The sequence below is a fragment of the Periplaneta americana genome, chromosome 10, assembly GCF_040183065.1.
Source record: "Periplaneta americana isolate PAMFEO1 chromosome 10, P.americana_PAMFEO1_priV1, whole genome shotgun sequence".
Classification (NCBI taxonomy): domain Eukaryota; kingdom Metazoa; phylum Arthropoda; class Insecta; order Blattodea; family Blattidae; genus Periplaneta; species Periplaneta americana.
This window is the reverse complement of record NC_091126.1, coordinates 92,860,274-92,877,382: the sequence shown is the minus strand read 5'-3', so window position 1 is coordinate 92,877,382 and position 17,109 is coordinate 92,860,274. Positions and strand designations below refer to the sequence as shown.

Sequence of the window (17,109 nt, the reverse complement as noted above, 5' to 3'; positions counted from 1 at the left end):
AACATCGGCAGTGCAGGCTGCATCTTTTTAGTTCCTCTCTTCACTTCAGGTTACCGTCATATCCGCTTGTTGTCCAACACCGGGGAGCCCCTAGAAAACTCGACCCTGTTTGTTCATGTGGCTATTACTAACAAAAAAGGTGGTGGGGTGAGTATGTTACGCATCATTATTTTATGACCTAGGTTCTGTGCATCTGCTTATCAAATGTTCGTGGTGGCTTTACTTATTGTACCTCACTTATATAGGACTCAGAATATAAAGGCATGATAGTAATTGGAATCCTTCCATGTCTGTGTTATTGTTTATATTGTTCTGCTTGAGTGAATAAAGTTTGTAATTTGTATGCAGTTAGTTTCTTATTCAGTGTAATGTTTTGTTGTTTATTATTAATATTCATATAAAGAGACTCTTATTTTTGTTATTATATGCTATTCTGAAAGTTTCGTTCCTTTAAAGGACTGAAGTAATTTCAATATAATAATTATAGGCATATTCTTCCAGAAACCATTGAAGAAGAAATCTAAATTGGAAAAAGTTAATACAGAACTGCGAATGGTCGGAATTAGACAAGTTGATGATGTTCTTCGGGTAAGTTTATTAATGAATTATGTTCGAGATGAGCATGTCGTAGTTATTTCAAGAATAATTTTATATTTTTTCCGTCTTCAGAAAGCTACTGGTGAAGTTCATGACTCAGAACACGTCCTCTGTTAGGTAATAGTATTAACACTTTTCTCCTTTCTCATCATGAAAGGTACTGAGACTGCAAATAATGTGTACCGTACTAAATTTATTATGAAAATACACGTTTCCTGCATCTCAGATACTGGAAATGTGATTATTATCATGTCTGTTCATTTATCTGTACATCTGATGTCAACCTGTCTGTCTCTGCATGCTTGGCTATTTCTGCATGTCACTCCCTGGAAGAAAATAAGAAAATTCTCAGAACGTAAAAATTCACATAAAGTACAGAGCACATTTGAGTGTAAAGTTACCAGTTTGAGAGACAAAACTTGGTGCAAAGGATGCTGCTTGCATTAGTGCATTGAGCAGGTTGTGGTGATACCTTATAATGATAGCTGTGCACTGTAATTGCAATATTTATTTAACGTCTATTTTTAATGAATTCATGATATTCAGAAACGATTAATGATATGATGATAATGAAGAAACATGGAATGAAAGCTTTGCTATTGCTTTGTCCTCTGCAAAAGTAGCAGAATTTATTTATAAAGGCATGTAAATATGTACGTACCTGCTTAACAATAAAATCATTTCCCTCCTTGTCTCCATTATGTAGAGGTGATATCATATAACTTCAGTTCTTCACAATTTTATCAAATTGTTCATGGTCATTTTCTCGTCTTTACTACACAGCAGACAATTTGGTGAATTAAGAATGCCAATTTTATGAAGGAGTTTACTCAAGAAGTCATGGCCAGTGATTAGTTTAAACATGACAGTAAAAGATTTGCGGGAATTAAGTAAGTTTCCTTTAAATATTTGATCCACCTGGAATTTTTTCTTCTTCTAACAGTTGGAAATTTAAGTTGTAGCTGGTTTTAATTTTGATTATTCATTTAGTAGATTCATATGATAATTTCTGTTCAACTTTTTAAATGATTTTAGAGTCTTTCTTAGTCAACATATCAGTCCTTTCATTTCTACTTAAACACTAGACTTTCACTAATTCGGCCTCCTCCTAGAGTACATCCTATCACTTTTACTGTAATAAGTTTTCTGGGAAATGTGCACTGGTGCCATGTGTTATACTGTATTACTTATACACGTATACACGCATTGGCCATGTGTGGAACATTCTACTTTCGATTTAGAAGTGCAAGTGGAGTGGTTGGCATAGCACAGGGATGCTCACAGTAGCATCCTGAAGCCTTGCCCAAAGCGAGAGGGTGCAGACTGGGCAGGTATAAGTGGAACAGGGAATGAGTAGAACTCGCTGCTATGAAACTCAGCGTCCACACCTGTGGAGTAACGGTCAGCACGTCTGGCTGCGAAACCAGGTGGCCCGGGTTCGAATCCCAGTCGGGGCAAGTTACCTGGTTGAGGTTTTTTCCGGGGTTTTCCCTCAACCCAATACGAGCAAATGCTGGGTAACTTTTGGTGCTGGACCCCGGACTCATTTCACAGGCATTATCACCTTCATATCATTCAGACGCTAAATGACCTAGATGTTGATACAGCGTCGTAAAATAACAAAAAAAAAAATAAATGAAACTTGGCAAGCCAGCGGGGCAAGAAGGTAGGGATCTAGGATCGTCTTTCAAACAAAATATAAACAATATAAATCAATTTATTGCGTTTATACTGACAAAAAAATTCTAAACAGAAACAGTGTCTTAGGAACAGACATAAACTTAAAAGGCTAGGCATTACATATATATTTGTGCCACCAGACGAGTAATATCTGAAACAATCGATCTACACGAATGCAGCTGAATCATAGATTTCAAATGCTTATCGCTTAGTTGTGACCTGTGGCTGGGCACTTTTTGTTTAAAAATATACCACTGAGGGCCTGTACTACGACTCTCGGATAAAGTTCTAGTTTAAACTTATCCGGCAGATGGCATATTTATCCGGAAGTTGGGTTGTAATTGCGTACTACGACTTTTGGTTATGTGCAATCTGGAGGCTAAACTTCCAGATTAGCAATCCGGGAGGCAGAGTAGCAGATTGGCGTTATCCGGAGGTTGGAACTCGGTGTTGAAATCAAGATGGCTGCACGTTGTACAGCTGGTGATTTGAAGGATCAATTTAATTTTGATACTGATTCTGATGATAAGTTCTGGAGCAGATGCTTCGTTATATCAGAACAGCAAAACGAATTAGGCCCCGTCCAAATAATTTTGAAGAATGGGATGACGAGAAATTTTTTAGACAGTTTCGAATAACGAAACCTACTACATGAAATCAATTATCAACTGAAACAAGACACAGCTCGTAAGTACACAGTTAATAATAAGCTACACTATTTCGGTAGGTATTACATCAATATTTTGTATATAATAGCACTATAATAATTACTTTGAAGTACAGTAACCTGTAATACAGTAGAAGTGAGGTTAGAATGTTGCTTCATACAGGTGTTCTGTTGCCCTTACAAGGTATGAAGGTGATTGATATAATAATATAGGGCAACCTACAATAATAACAGTTTCAAAATACTTTTATATAAAAAATAATAACAGTATATAATATATCAAAATCCTTTATATGGTAAACTACCATTTCTTCACAATTGCGTTACCACATTAAGATACAAATGTATTCACATATTTCGGTTCTAGTCAAGTCATATGTACCATAAACGAAAGAAAAATTGAGTGCCGACACCAATTTCCCAAATAAAGGTGGAAAGTTGCTGTGAAAGTGGAGTGCGGTGGAGAGGTACGGGTAGGCGGGATCGTTCTATCGAGATAGAACGGTAGTCGGCAGGGAAGGGCAACACATTCATTTCATTACTGTGTTTTCTTACTAATTAAAGGGAAAAGACAAGTTTTCGTAAGATCGAGTTAGTGACAGGTTAGTATGATTTGCATATATTTACAATTGTCTAAAAAAAAATGTCAAAACTACATCCAAACCTCTCTCTTCCAGGCTATCCTGTAGGGAGTCCTTGCCTTCTTTTGGTAACGCTATTGTAAAGATTTACCGGTAAAGTTGTAACCAAATCTCATTGTTTATACATTTTTCCAGAAATAATGCCTTACCTCCAATGGACCAACTACTACTGGTATTGAGATTCTATGCCACTGGGAGAACATTGACAACAGTAGGAGATTTTTGTGGGGTCCACGAAGTTACAGCAGGAACTGTTGTCAATCGAGCTAGTGCTGCATTTGCTGCTTGGTTTAATTGAAGTGATGACTTTTAATGCTTCATTGGGAGTAGTTTTATTTGCTCCAGTAATTAAGTGCAAGGCTTATTTCCCCCCCCCCCCCCCAAGGGATTCTGTCTCTTTTTGATGCTGTTACGAATACTTCTGAATAGTATTTTAATACAGGTTTTATGTATATATTATAGGTCTTGATTAAAGTTTTCCTAGAACTGTTTCATTTTGTGTCTGCTAGTTGTTTAGTCAACTCTCCGAAGATAGATTGGAATACCAATAAGGCATCACTCATGAGTAGACATCGGATTTTTAGGCACTAAAAATTGCAGTTTTAGGCGCCTAAAATAAGCTCAAAATTTGTAAAATTAGGCTCTATTTTAATGAAAATAGGCATTTTAGGCACATCAAGGTATCATACTTATTTCTTTCACTGAGATTTTTAGTTATACACTAAAATACGCACAAAAAAGTATGTTTAAACATTAAAAAAGAATACTATATTATATTTATAAACAGAGCTGCACAAATTTAATATATTGAAACTAATGAAATAATGATTATTGATATCAAGATTACTCATTTTAAGTTATTGAAATTCAGTTCCATGCTCAGACTTTATTATAATTATCTGCACAGTACACCACCAGAATTTTTTCTAAATTCTCCACAGTTAACCTTTGCCTTTCATTTTGAAAGCAGAAAAACTTATTTCAACCGAAACTGATGTGAGAGGCGCAAATTTTAAATTAGGTACAATAGAAACATCAATACTTACTGGAACATTTACACTTTCCCCCGATATCACTCTTGATACTTTTTCCAACAATGAAAATCCTACATTCTTATTTAATACGTTGTCCCACTTATTTTTAACTTTTTTTCCCAGTTTCGCCCAAAGCAGAATGTATGTTCACTTGAGCTTCCTTTACTATTGCTGTTTGGCTACAAAGAGATTGTTTTTCACTTTCTAATTGTTCAATGCTTGCAGGTATGAAAGAAAAGTTTGATGTTATGTAGGCAATATCGTTTTTCACTCGTGAGTCATTCAGACAATCTTTCACTGCTTTCACACACGCTTTCATGCAGAAGAAGCTAAATTAGTAGCGTGAAAAGCTGCCAGCTAAGCAATTAGAATATAAGAATATCATCCCGGCAATTGTTATCAAAGTTGTAAGGAAGAACTGAATATTATGAGTACATACGTTTGACTGGAGAATTCAAAAGGTTAAAGTGTAGTGGTCTTAAAAAGAATTATACCTCAGGATAGCTCAGTCAATGTATAAATATTATAGGCCTACTCATTAAAATTAATAGAATTTATATATTTCAACTATTGTTACATACCTGTTTGCTACAAATCTTGCAGAATATTATTTTTCCATCATAAGTGAATTCTGAATATTCTGTTAGCCATTGCCGGATCAATGTAGATTTTGCACTTATATTTTTCGGCATTATCGCGTTAAACTTCACAGGAAAACGTCCTACCGCTCAAAACTTCTCAACACAAATAAGGTGAGGGAAAGAGCAACTGTTAACGAGCATTCAAATGAACCGTTGTTATTGAGATTCAATTGGACAAAAATACAAAGTTCCACTTATTGTTGCATTTCCTGGTAGTGTTAACACTAGGAGGGCCTTTCTTTTAAATATTTTGTAATGGTTTACCCTATTAATTCGCAGTTTTACGACTTTTCATAAATATTTCAAAAACACTCTTTCTCCAAAAATTGTGATTTTATGACACTCTGAAGGGCAGTACAGCTAATCGGTTTCAGACCGAAAACAGTCATTTTTATAATATAGAATATCTCTGAATCGGTAGCAGCACATGTTGTGATTGTTGCCTGCTTCAAAACTAAGGTTGGTTCTTTGTCGGCATTTATGCCTCCAAACATGTTAAATTCGGTGAAATCTATTGCGAGTGTCGTGAGATTCAAAACATTTTGTTTCCTTTATCAATGGTTTCATGGCCGGTGTGAAGCAAACTTTCCACTTTTTAAATGCCTTAAATTTCGCAGTGCATGCATGTATAAATTATAAAAAGTAAGAGTAAAATGCGAAACTTTACAGTGAGTTAGGCATTTTTAGGCGAATATTAACAAATTAGGCTCTAATAACCGTTTTAGGGCATTTTAGGGCACTATAAAACTCTTTGAATACCTTTCAATTTCCATGAAACACAAATATTAATAATTATTTTTACTTTTCTCCTAAAGAAACAAAATAGGCATTTGCCCTAGAATCCGATGTCTGCTCATGAGACAACTGTCAGGAGATAATGTGGTAGGGTGGCAAGTTCCCTTCTCCTTCCTTGCATATATCGCTCACCAGTAGGAGTAGGCCTAACATATTTCATTAATCAGACTTAAGATATGCTTGCTATATACAGTATTATTATTTAACAAACTGTAACAGTTTATTAAATTTTAGACGTGACAGTTTTTCTTCATTTCCTGAAAGTTTTGGAATTGGCATTTATGTTTTGCAAGGGAGCTGTTTCATTCACGCTAGGCCTAGTGATTCATGTATGCAAACATATTCATATCGTTACTTTTTATATATATTTTATTGCTTGGATCCCTCACAGTGATGTCTTAACAGGCTAAGATGATTCAAACACAAAGGTTTGATAAATACATTTTAAAAATTATGACCAGGTACACTGTAGGCTATTTAAAACAATAAAAATGCACTGTATCTGCAATTCAAATTTATTTTACATAAGCAAAATATGGTAAAACAACATTTTTCAAGAGGCACATTAATTGAAGCGTCGGCTGGAACAACGTTATAAATTATATTTGGTAAAATTTACAGGAGCTGCAAAAATGTGTATATGCGTACAACTTTGTTCTTATGAGGGTAGCAAACTTTTGAGTGGACAAATTTCACGTACTGCATTGATGGATAGTTGCAAGCCAAGGAGTATAGCAAGGTAACATGACATACAACATTATTACACGGAAACACACCGAATGAAAATGTTGTAATTTACAACGTTGTTCCAGCTGACGCTTCAATTGTATTCAGGTACTCTGTGAATGTGTACTTAAAACAAGAGAGATGCACTATAGCTGCAATTAAATTTAAAATTTATTTATTTATTTTGTGTGAACAAAACACGACATTTTTCAGGAGACACAATAAGCATAATCATGTATTACATCCACTGTCTCATTATATATGCTATGGTACATGTCATATTTACAAATTAATAATATACAGGCTAATACATTAGAGTACATAGTAACTGTAATTAAACACAACACAAATACATATGCAAATACACAAAACTTGGAAAACTGTGGCAGAGCCAACTTCAGCTATAAGCCCCATTTGTTAGAGATCTGCACGGGCCATAATTCTTAGGCCCGGCCCATCTCGGCCTGATCTGAACCAGACCCGAACCCAACCAGAAACCTTAGATTAGTTAATAATTATCACCTGACTCGAACCTAATCCTGAAGACTAGCAGATAAAGCAGAGGCCAGAGACCACAGGGATCAAGAACAGCTGCAAGAGATTATCACTCCATTAGAAGGATGAGAAGAAGTAATCTCCCAGTCATCCAGGTCAAACAAATCTGGTCAACAAAATTAAACATATTTTTTGTTAAAACATAAAGAATGGGTGATTATTGTAGCATTTACTTTCTGCCACTAATTGAAGATGTCTTTGTAGATAGACCACTCATTAAAGAGGAGGAAAAAGTAATGTAAAAACTCCAAATCTTACTTTTGATATTCCAAACCCCATCTCTTTGCAAACATGAGGATATGACTTACTTTTATTTCAAATCATTCTATGTTATAATGTTAGATTCCAACTTTCAACTAATGTATTTTTTAAAGAAATCACTGTAATAGTACTGAAGTTCATGAATTTCTAACATCTCAAGTAAAAGTAAGTCAACATTAAACTTACAGTTCACAGATGGAGAAAGATTTTTCAATGTGGCTAATGCATTCCTCAGGGGCTTGCTTTTTCTTTCTTTCTTTTTTTTTTAAGCATCCTTGGGGTGTAACTCGATCAGCTATTATCCCATTATCAGCTGAAATATTTAAGAGAGGGATATATGCTTATATTCAGATCTTTCTGAGTTTAGCCTACATTACCTACACTGAATAAACCAGTAATTTCACTTAAAACTTACTTTCATTACACTGTGTAAATACCCGTACAGTGGAAGACCTTCACCTGCTGCACCAGCTGACTCTGTAATATTTTAAGAGTGGAATTAATTCATAAGATATTTAATTCTGGAGAAAGATGATGTTTTATCATAAATGTGTGGACACTTCAAAGTCAGCAGCTGTAACAGTATTGTATTTTCTAACGTGCTATTAATCCAAACTCATTTTTAACAATAAGAAAGTGAAGCTGCAATAAAAAGAGAGAGAGAGAAAACCAAGCAAATAGTTCTATTGTAAATAGAGTATAGTCAGTTTCTGTTTTACCTTATGAAAAGATATTTTTCAGTTTTTCTGTACACAAAAAATCATTCACAAGTTTCAAAATGAGAATCCTCATGGTAAAATTGAAATACAACTTAACATAATGTGGCCTAATCTAATTACAAACCCATTACAGAGAAATCTCAAAATAAATTCTTCAGTTTAGTGTACTTTCTATTTTTAGGCCTACATTTATAAATTTCAAATTCCCACTCAAATCCCACATAATATTATAATACAATGATGTTTAGTTTTTATGACATCCATTTCTTGTGACCATTTCATCATTATGTACAATTTATATTTTAACATTTTTTTTTTTAACTTTTGCATCTAATTTATCTACTGCTTGCTGCAGATTTCATATAGTATGTGTGTTAGTTTTATTTTCAACATGTTGGCTGAAAATGTGTTTACATGTTACAGCTATTTCAGATTGGAAAAGGATCATACGTAGAATGTGAAAGAATGTTTTGTAGTATAAATCAAATTACCTGGAGATATTGTTGGGATGTCCAGTTTCACTTCAAAAACTAAAGAATTGCACTGTGAACCTGAATGGTAATAATAGAAATAATAGAATTATAAAGTAATACAGACATTAAATTAAATTTGTATAACAATTTTCAAGAATCTAATATTTTCTTTTATCTCTAAAGCTCATCATCTCTTCTTCTGACTCTTAATTCCTTACACACTAACCTCATTCGTGTTATTAGCTGCACTGGTATCAGTGGAACTTGGTTTAGTTACTACTTCGGCTGTAACAAAAGTAAGTAAATAAATAAATGAGTGAATGAATGAATAAATAAATAAAAAGAATTCAAACTTGTGTTATACAATTTCCTCTGCTTATTATGTAATAATTGTATAAATTAACATATAAGTGAACTTATGCATTGAATATTAATAAAAATCACTGAGAAATCACTCAATTGATAGGAGAATTAAATCACTTAGCTTGGCTAAGTTTGGATTTGGTTTTGCTTCAGTTGGAGGGGCTCCAATTGTTTGTAGCCTGCATTGTCTCTCTGCAGCAGCAATTTTCTTTGTGTTCTTTTCCAAGAATTCAAATTTGCTTCTCAGCTGTTTTCAGGTCCTTGTATTTGTGCTGATGTTACTATATTCTTCCCATGCTTCATTCTATATTACTAAAAAGGAAGTAAAACTAGGTTAATTCCATATGCAACCTACAACATTAGAAGATATACTGTAATTCTCTTTTTCCCTTATCTAAGTTTCTATACTTGAATAAGCAAGAGCTTTTAATGGACGATTGTCAGTACAATATCAAACATGACTATACTGTACATAGAAACTTTGGAAAAAACTGAATATCTTCTGTTTCTGTGTTATTTTACGAGGTGTTGAATGTGCATTACAGTGAGTGATTATAGTCGAACTGGTAGCAGCAACAGATATTGCATTTTAGTGGAAACGTCTCTCCACCTCATGATGTTCTTTTAAAAAATAATGTTAGGCCCTATCTGTGATCGAATGGTATTATAGGCCTAATACAAAATATCCGCCCATTTACTAACAGTAAAATACGTAGGCCTAACATACTGAAATATTGGTAATTTGCTAGGAACAGTGTACCTTGCTGTACTAATGTTGGTTAGAAATCCCAGGCCAAAAACAGCATTCATTATTATCAGTATCAGTGAACGTTTCTTTTTAAACGAGTTACTATGCCTTCGACCCATGATTTGAAGCCGTGAGTACATTATTTCTAAAAAAATTACCGAAATAGGCCCTATTCACTAATAATGTAGGCTATACAACAAACTGAAAGCACACTTAATATTAATTACAATACAAAAATAATTGCCACCTACACTTCTTGTGCAGTTACACATGAATAAAACAATGATTATGGAGAAAAACGCACTTTTGCTGGAACCCGCACCCGTCCTCTTTAGGCCTACTAATTAAAAACAAAATATTATCATATTGTAGGAATTATTACTATTCGAAAAGAAACATAACCTTTAAAATCTTACCTTTTGCTTCCATGTAAAGTTTCTTCATACAGTATGTGTAAGTTTCTGTTCTTCACTCTGTTATTTTCTTGGCTGGAGCTTCAGCATTATAATAAATAATAACAATAATGCTTACAATAAAACCTCAAAATAAATAGTACCATATAAACACGGAACATAAACATGAAATACGCGGGGAAAGGTATACCAACGCAATAAATTTCACTACATTTTCAGTAACTTCATTGCCAACGTAATAAAAATGTTACTATATCTTCCGGATAACAATCCTGCAGTTAAAATCCGCTGGTAGTACAGAACAAAATATTTAACTTCCAGATTGCTAACCTGGAGTATACGAATCTGGGGCTTTAACAGGCGATCGTAGTACAGGCCCTGAGTGTACTGTATTCCACAATTGGCCGGAATCTACTGTAAAATATAGGCTTAATTTTACATAAGTTCAAAATTTGTTGTATCGTATTTTTTCCTTTTTTTTTTTTTTTTTTTTTCATGTTGGGACAAGGATTTGACACTATTGCCTGAATTGCTGCTTTGGAATCTGATAATTTGGCAATATTCCTACAATTCGTAGCCAAATGAATGAGTTTTGAAGGAAATGATGATCTCTCCATCAAAATGTGTAGTGTTTTCCCAATATTCTTATAAAATTAAAAGATCTGAGAAATGTAACCTGTTCCAGCTCCATTTGAATCCATGAGAGAACCATCTTTTTGTGTGTGCCTATATATACCGGGTGTTTCAGACCACTCATATAAGCCTTTTTTCTCGAAAACTACATTTATTGGTTGTTCAATAAAAAAAATTTGATGACCAAAACCTACGTAAAAAATTGATTGATGGTAGTACCATTTCCCATAACAAACCGGAAGTAGGGAAATCTGTGGTCAACTTCGAAATTTCAAATGAGAACATACGTCATCAAAGGTACCATTGGTAACTGCTTTTAAAAAGAAACCACTTTTACTGAAACTTTTTTTCTAACTTTTATTGTTTACTCACACAAAAACAAAAATGGACTCTTCTGAGATGCTGTATATTGTTAAATTACGTACACACTTCATAGTAAATGTTCAAAATGTCCGCCACCCTGTACTAAACAACGTTCTGATCTCCTCCTAACATCCGTGATTGCATGGAGCACTTCAGCACAGCTGAGAGATCCACAGGCTTCTCTGATTCTTTGTTTCATATCTTCCCTAGTTGTTGAACGCACCTAGTAGACCATGTCTTTAATTCTCCCCCACATGAAGTAGTAATTTGGAGTGAAGTCAGGAGACTGGGCCAGCCAAGTTACTGGTGGTCCTTGTCCAATTCACTGTAAGGGAAATAATTGGTTAATAACTCGTCCAGCCCTACGTGAAAAGTGAACTGGACAGCCGTCCTGCTGAAACCACATCTTTAACCAAAGCACAAGGGAAACATCATGAAGCAACTGGTGCAAAATAATTCGAAGGAAGTGTGCGTATGTTCTACCATTCAAGTTTTTCTCAAGAAAGTAAGGTCCTATGACTTGGTATCCAAGAAGGCCACACCTTGTGTTGAGGCTCCACATGTGCTGGTAATCCACTTCATGTAAACCAGTGTGGATTAACCGGAAACCAGTAATGGGCATTGTGGAGATTCACCTGAAAATTACTTTTGAAAGTTGCCTCAACAGTCCACAGAATTCTGAGCTCGAAATCACGGTCCATGTTTGGAAACCAGTTGCAGAAATCAGCACTAGTCTGGAAGCCATGTCCCCCAAGTTCCTGATGGAGATGAATATGATAGGGATGAAATTTGTTGTCTTTGAGAATTCTAAACACTGTTCTATGGTGCAATCCTGAGTCACGGCAATCCTTCTTGTGGAGTCATGAGGATTAACTATCACCGCAGCGAGGACATCGGCAGCTTTCTCATTCCTGACAGGTCGTCTGATATGCTCACTCTTGTTGTGTTTCAGCTGCATCACAACGTTTGTACGCACACGCTTTGCAAGACGCTGGAAAACATTGTACAAATGATGGGTGCGCAATGGATATCTCTCTGCGTAATCTTGTGCTGCTTCTCTGCAATTCCGATGTCATTCTCCAAGTGTCATCAACATGTCCAATGCTTCATTTGTGAATGACATTTTCCAAATAGCAAACACACAGGGAGACAACGTGATATGGATGAATAAACAAAATTCACTGTTACTATGCAAAATAAAAGACAGTGGAAAGTGACTTGGTTTCAAGACCTGCAGTGTTTACAATTATCATGTACCGGTACTCATTATCAGTACAGTACGTACATAAACAACATACAGCATTTCTCAGAAGATACCATTTTTGTTGTTTTGTGAGTGAACAATATAAGTTAGAAAACAATTTCAGTAAAAGTTGTTTCTTTTTGAAAGCAGTTTCCAATGGTACCTCCAATGACCTATGTTTTCATTTGAAATTTCGAAGTTGACCACAGATACCCCTACTTCCGGTTTGTTACAGGAAATGGTACTACCACCAGTCGATTCTTTACATAGATTTTGGTTATCAAAAATTTTTTTATGAACAATCAGTACCATATAGTTCTTGAGAAAAAAGGCTGATACGGGTGGTCTGAAACATCTGGTATACTGTAATTACACATACACACACAGTATATGAATCCAGCAATCCAGTTTATATTTTATGTATAGAATTTCTAATATAGTGGCCCTTATTTCATTAGGTCATATGTTTTTCTTGTTAAAATTTTTGTTTAAATTTAAGTTATATCTTATTATAATACTATCCATCGCATTAGTATTTTGCAATACATTTTCTTTATGTTCTGGAGATCGTTCTTTTAATTTATCACCTCTTGTGTAAATCCATTTTGATATATTAAGATGTGTCTAGAATTTTGATATCTGTTCCACTTATCAGAATTTGGAAATCTTGGCAATTTTTTATGAGGTAGCAGGGCTTGTGTTTCAAGTTCTAAGATAATTATAATGGTTTATTAGATATGATGGCTTGTAATATTTGTATTGGAATGGTTTGACTGCACATGCACAGAGTTGAATTTTATGTGAATTTAAGTAACTTTTTATTTGACTTAAATTATGTTATTAATATTTCACCAGAATATTTCAAACAGGTTTTGTTATATATGTATTTTGGATTATGTTTAATGTTTTTTTAAAGTCACTCCATTTTGTACCCACTAGAAGCTCTAATAGATTAAATCCACTAATTATTACCTTCTCATTACTAATGTCGATATATTTTCTTTAAGTTAATTAAATTGTAGTGTATTGTATTTGGTATTTTTTTATTATTTGCAGTTGTTCTTTGGCATAATGCAAATTAATGTCGACTGGTTTTTTTCTTTAAAGAGAATAGTTGAAAATTTGTTTTTGTTGTGCTGCCTGGCATTAGATCAGATTTTCACCACTACTGAAGTTAATCTAGTGTAGCATTAATGATTGTTTTCAGATTTCACACTTCGTTAGATTTTTGTGAGTGTCATATAAACAAGTTATCAGTAAATAGAGCTGTTTTCCAGTTTAGGTAGATCATTATTGTTAAGTTAAATACTGTTGTGCTTAAAAAGCACACTGAGGTAGTCCTAAGTGAGTCTGTCTGCACCTGAATTTTGCCATACCATACTTTGTAGCATAATAATGTTGAGAGAGATCCTTCATAACATATTACCTGTAACACCCAGTTGTTGAAGTTTCTTGGTTAGTAAACATCTCCAAACAATATTATGACATGACATAAGTCTCACAAACACTGTTAACATACGGTATATTTCTTGTTTCTAAATGCCTCCTTAATGCTCTAAAGGTGCACCTGTACAGTTCAATTTTCCATGCATATACGTATGCAGTCTGGCAAGAATATTGAAAGAATCAAGTTGAAAATGTATGTTCAATTAAGATGCATGCAGATTTTGTGTTTACATGGTGCGCCATGTTTAATGTCATCTTCGCTTCATATATATATCTATATAAACAGTATTAATTAATAAATATTAAATATCAATCAATACTTAATATGATATGATATATTTATTCATCTATCATATATCTGTAAGACAGACCTGTTACAATTCTGTATTACCCTAGATCTGCCTTACTTTACAATTTTAATCACCTATGCCAAGTCTCACAACTAAAAAAAAAAAAAAAAAAAATAATAATAATAAATAAATAAATATACAAAAACGAAACAAAAAAAACACACACACTACAATATCAATTTAATACACCATTACTTTAACTTTCTCTTCCCATTTCATCTTCACTATCATTAAACATTTTCCCAATTTATTTAACTCATATTAGTTACATTACATATTTTCTTATATGTTACATACCAGTATCTATTCATATTCAAAAATTTATTATTTGTCCACTTTTTCCTTGTATTGTCTGTTTCTTGACATTCTATAATATATGGAACGCGTCTTCTCCCATGCCGCAAAGAGGGCAGATATCATTCTCTATGGTACGGTACCCTTCTTGTTTTTCAAATTCCATGTTCCTAGTCTCCACCAAGCTAAGACGATCCTCACTTTCCTTTTATTTATTCTGACGTATTCTTCTTGTTCCCATGATGTTTTAATGTTCTTAATTCGTTGAGATTTTGATATAATATCTGTCTCGTAGCTTCATTAACCTCTCTTTTGCGATTTTACAAATTACATTTAAATTCATTACTCCAATTTCCTCCCATAACCATCTTAGACCTAATCTACTCACCTCAATACTTATCCCTACTTGATTCTCAAAATTGTGGTTGAATACACCATAAGCACTCATATTTGCGGTAATTTTCAATAAACCTGATCGTATTTGCCATCATTTCAGCTTAAAATGACCATCGTCACCAAACAAAACAATCAGCCGCTAGCTACAGTACATACTGCTGTTGAACGAAACAACGCACAGTATACCCACTGGTGATAGGTAGCTTTCAATTGCTGCATGCACTCTCATTTTTAGTGGAAAAAGGCATGCACAATTGAATGCGTTTCGTTCACTCTTGCATGCATTAGGCCTACTTAAATGTGTAAAGTTGAAAGAAAAGTTGGACCATGTAGATGCACTTTTAACATAATGAAATAACCTATTCGTTTGTTGAATCATTTCTTATAAACCCTGCATCAGAGGTTGAGAGTAAACAGTTTGATTCTGTTGATTCTGAAAATCAATTTAATCTACTTATCATACTTTTTTTGTTGTAAGGGGTAGTGAAGTGCATTGTGTAACCTCTTCTACTCAGATCCCATCCTCATCTTCCTGTGGTGTGACTTGTCTTAACAAACGAGGCTCTGGAAACCGAGTTACAGTGGTATAATTGTTCCATAAAAAATGAAGGACATATCATTTCAGCATGCTGACCTGCCATGGCATGCATAAGCATTACATAAGTGGTGAGAGAGGATATGTTTTGTGGAGTTCTCTGACAATCGTATGGACCCACTAATCAACAGCAGGTGTAACTGTTCAAACAGTTTGAGTGTTGTGTGTAGGTGATATAACCGCCATAACATAAATATATGTTGCCTACGAGTCATTCCATATGAAATCAACAAGGCTCACAACCTTATCCTCTCCAATTCTAATAATATTTTCGGCACTTCTTATAACTAGTTAGAAATTAAAATATACTAGGTTTCGTATCTCCTAGATATACAAGAGTTATTGATGATTGAAGAACTGAAAAATTTCCTAAATTCACATTACAGTCCTTAACATATTTTGGTATATCTTGAGTTCTATTTAAGATACACAACTGACCTTTGTTTTATTTTCAAGAAAAAACGAAGATCTTTAATTGTAGGCTCCCTTTGAGTCCCTCAGAATCTTTTTAGCTTTAAGAACATAGGTTAAAAATTGTAATTCAATTTTTTCAAAAACTTACAAACTAAAAAATTAAAAAAAAAAAAAATATATATATATATATATATATATATATATATATATATATATATATATATATGATTTAAGTCCGTATGTGTCTAAAATAGCTACAAAGTTTGAATTTGGAACTCAAAAACTCTCCAAAGTTATAATTTATTTTGTTCAGTGGTCTGCTCAGTATAAGAAAATTCCATACATAACCCAAATTTGGAAGTAAGGGGCTTACACATTATTGGTTTTTAATATTTTCTTGTAGCATCTCTATGGTGAAAAATTATTTTATGGGCTACCTAGTAGGATTATTTTATAGTGAACACAGTTTTTTAGTAAGCATGGGAATTTTTTTCATTTGCATTTGGCTGCATGTTAAAATAAAAATATATAAATTTATTGTTCCCAATAGATGGCAGCATAATTCAGAACATGACTTGCAGTTCTGCAAATGTATGTTTGTTACATGTACTGTGGTTTACTTCTTGCGTAAAGAGTTTGTATAACTTAATGTGGTGAAGTGTTACATTTTGCAATGAGTGTACGTGAACAACTTCTCTGTAGCTGTCCTTTCCAAGGAGTAAAATGCACTCATGTTGTGAGAAATTTAAGACCCATTCAGAAATAGATGACAGACTTTGTTAGTGGTTTAAATTTGAACTGTAAAGTTTGTAGGAAATACCGGTACAGGATTAAATGTTGTAAGTTGAGAAAAAGAGAAAGCTATGATAATCCAGATGAAGGAATTAGTGTGAAGCAAAGAATGGAAAAAGAGTTATATGAATCAGAAGATGCCGCTACTTTGAATGTCGCTACTGAATTACTAAATTCTAGCTTACAGGCTGCTGAGAAGTCCCCTATTAAGAAGAAGCGTTTGACAGAAAAGAAGTATCCACAGAAAAATACAAAGAAAGTAATACATGT

The 17,109-nt window shown here is 33.9% G+C and overlaps 1 protein-coding gene and 1 long non-coding RNA gene across 4 annotated transcripts in view; one reads left to right on the top strand and one right to left on the bottom strand.

Moving 5' to 3' along the window:
• Positions 1-17,109, top strand: part of LOC138707893 (inactive phospholipase C-like protein 2) — an 876,200-nt gene that overhangs the window by 836,419 nt on the left and 22,672 nt on the right. Inside the window, exons 16-18 of one of the 2 annotated variants that reach the window (XM_069837935.1) lie at positions 50-147; positions 502-588; positions 12,262-16,178. In XM_069837935.1, the coding sequence (XP_069694036.1) occupies positions 50-147; positions 502-588; positions 12,262-12,429 (353 nt within the window). In that variant the 3' untranslated portion in view covers positions 12,430-16,178. Of the gene's footprint in view, positions 1-49; positions 148-501; positions 589-12,261; positions 16,179-17,109 lie in introns of those variants that run through there. The other variant, XM_069837934.1, reaches the window with a different exon arrangement.
• Positions 6,044-9,080, bottom strand: LOC138707894 (uncharacterized). Of its 2 annotated transcripts, XR_011334422.1 has the most exons (5): positions 9,016-9,080; positions 8,808-8,867; positions 8,013-8,074; positions 7,784-7,910; positions 6,044-7,442 (listed from the first exon to the last, which is right to left on the bottom strand). It is a non-coding gene; the product is annotated as an uncharacterized lncRNA (long non-coding RNA). The 2 variants fall into 2 exon arrangements; XR_011334421.1 differs by having other exon boundaries at positions 6,044-7,910.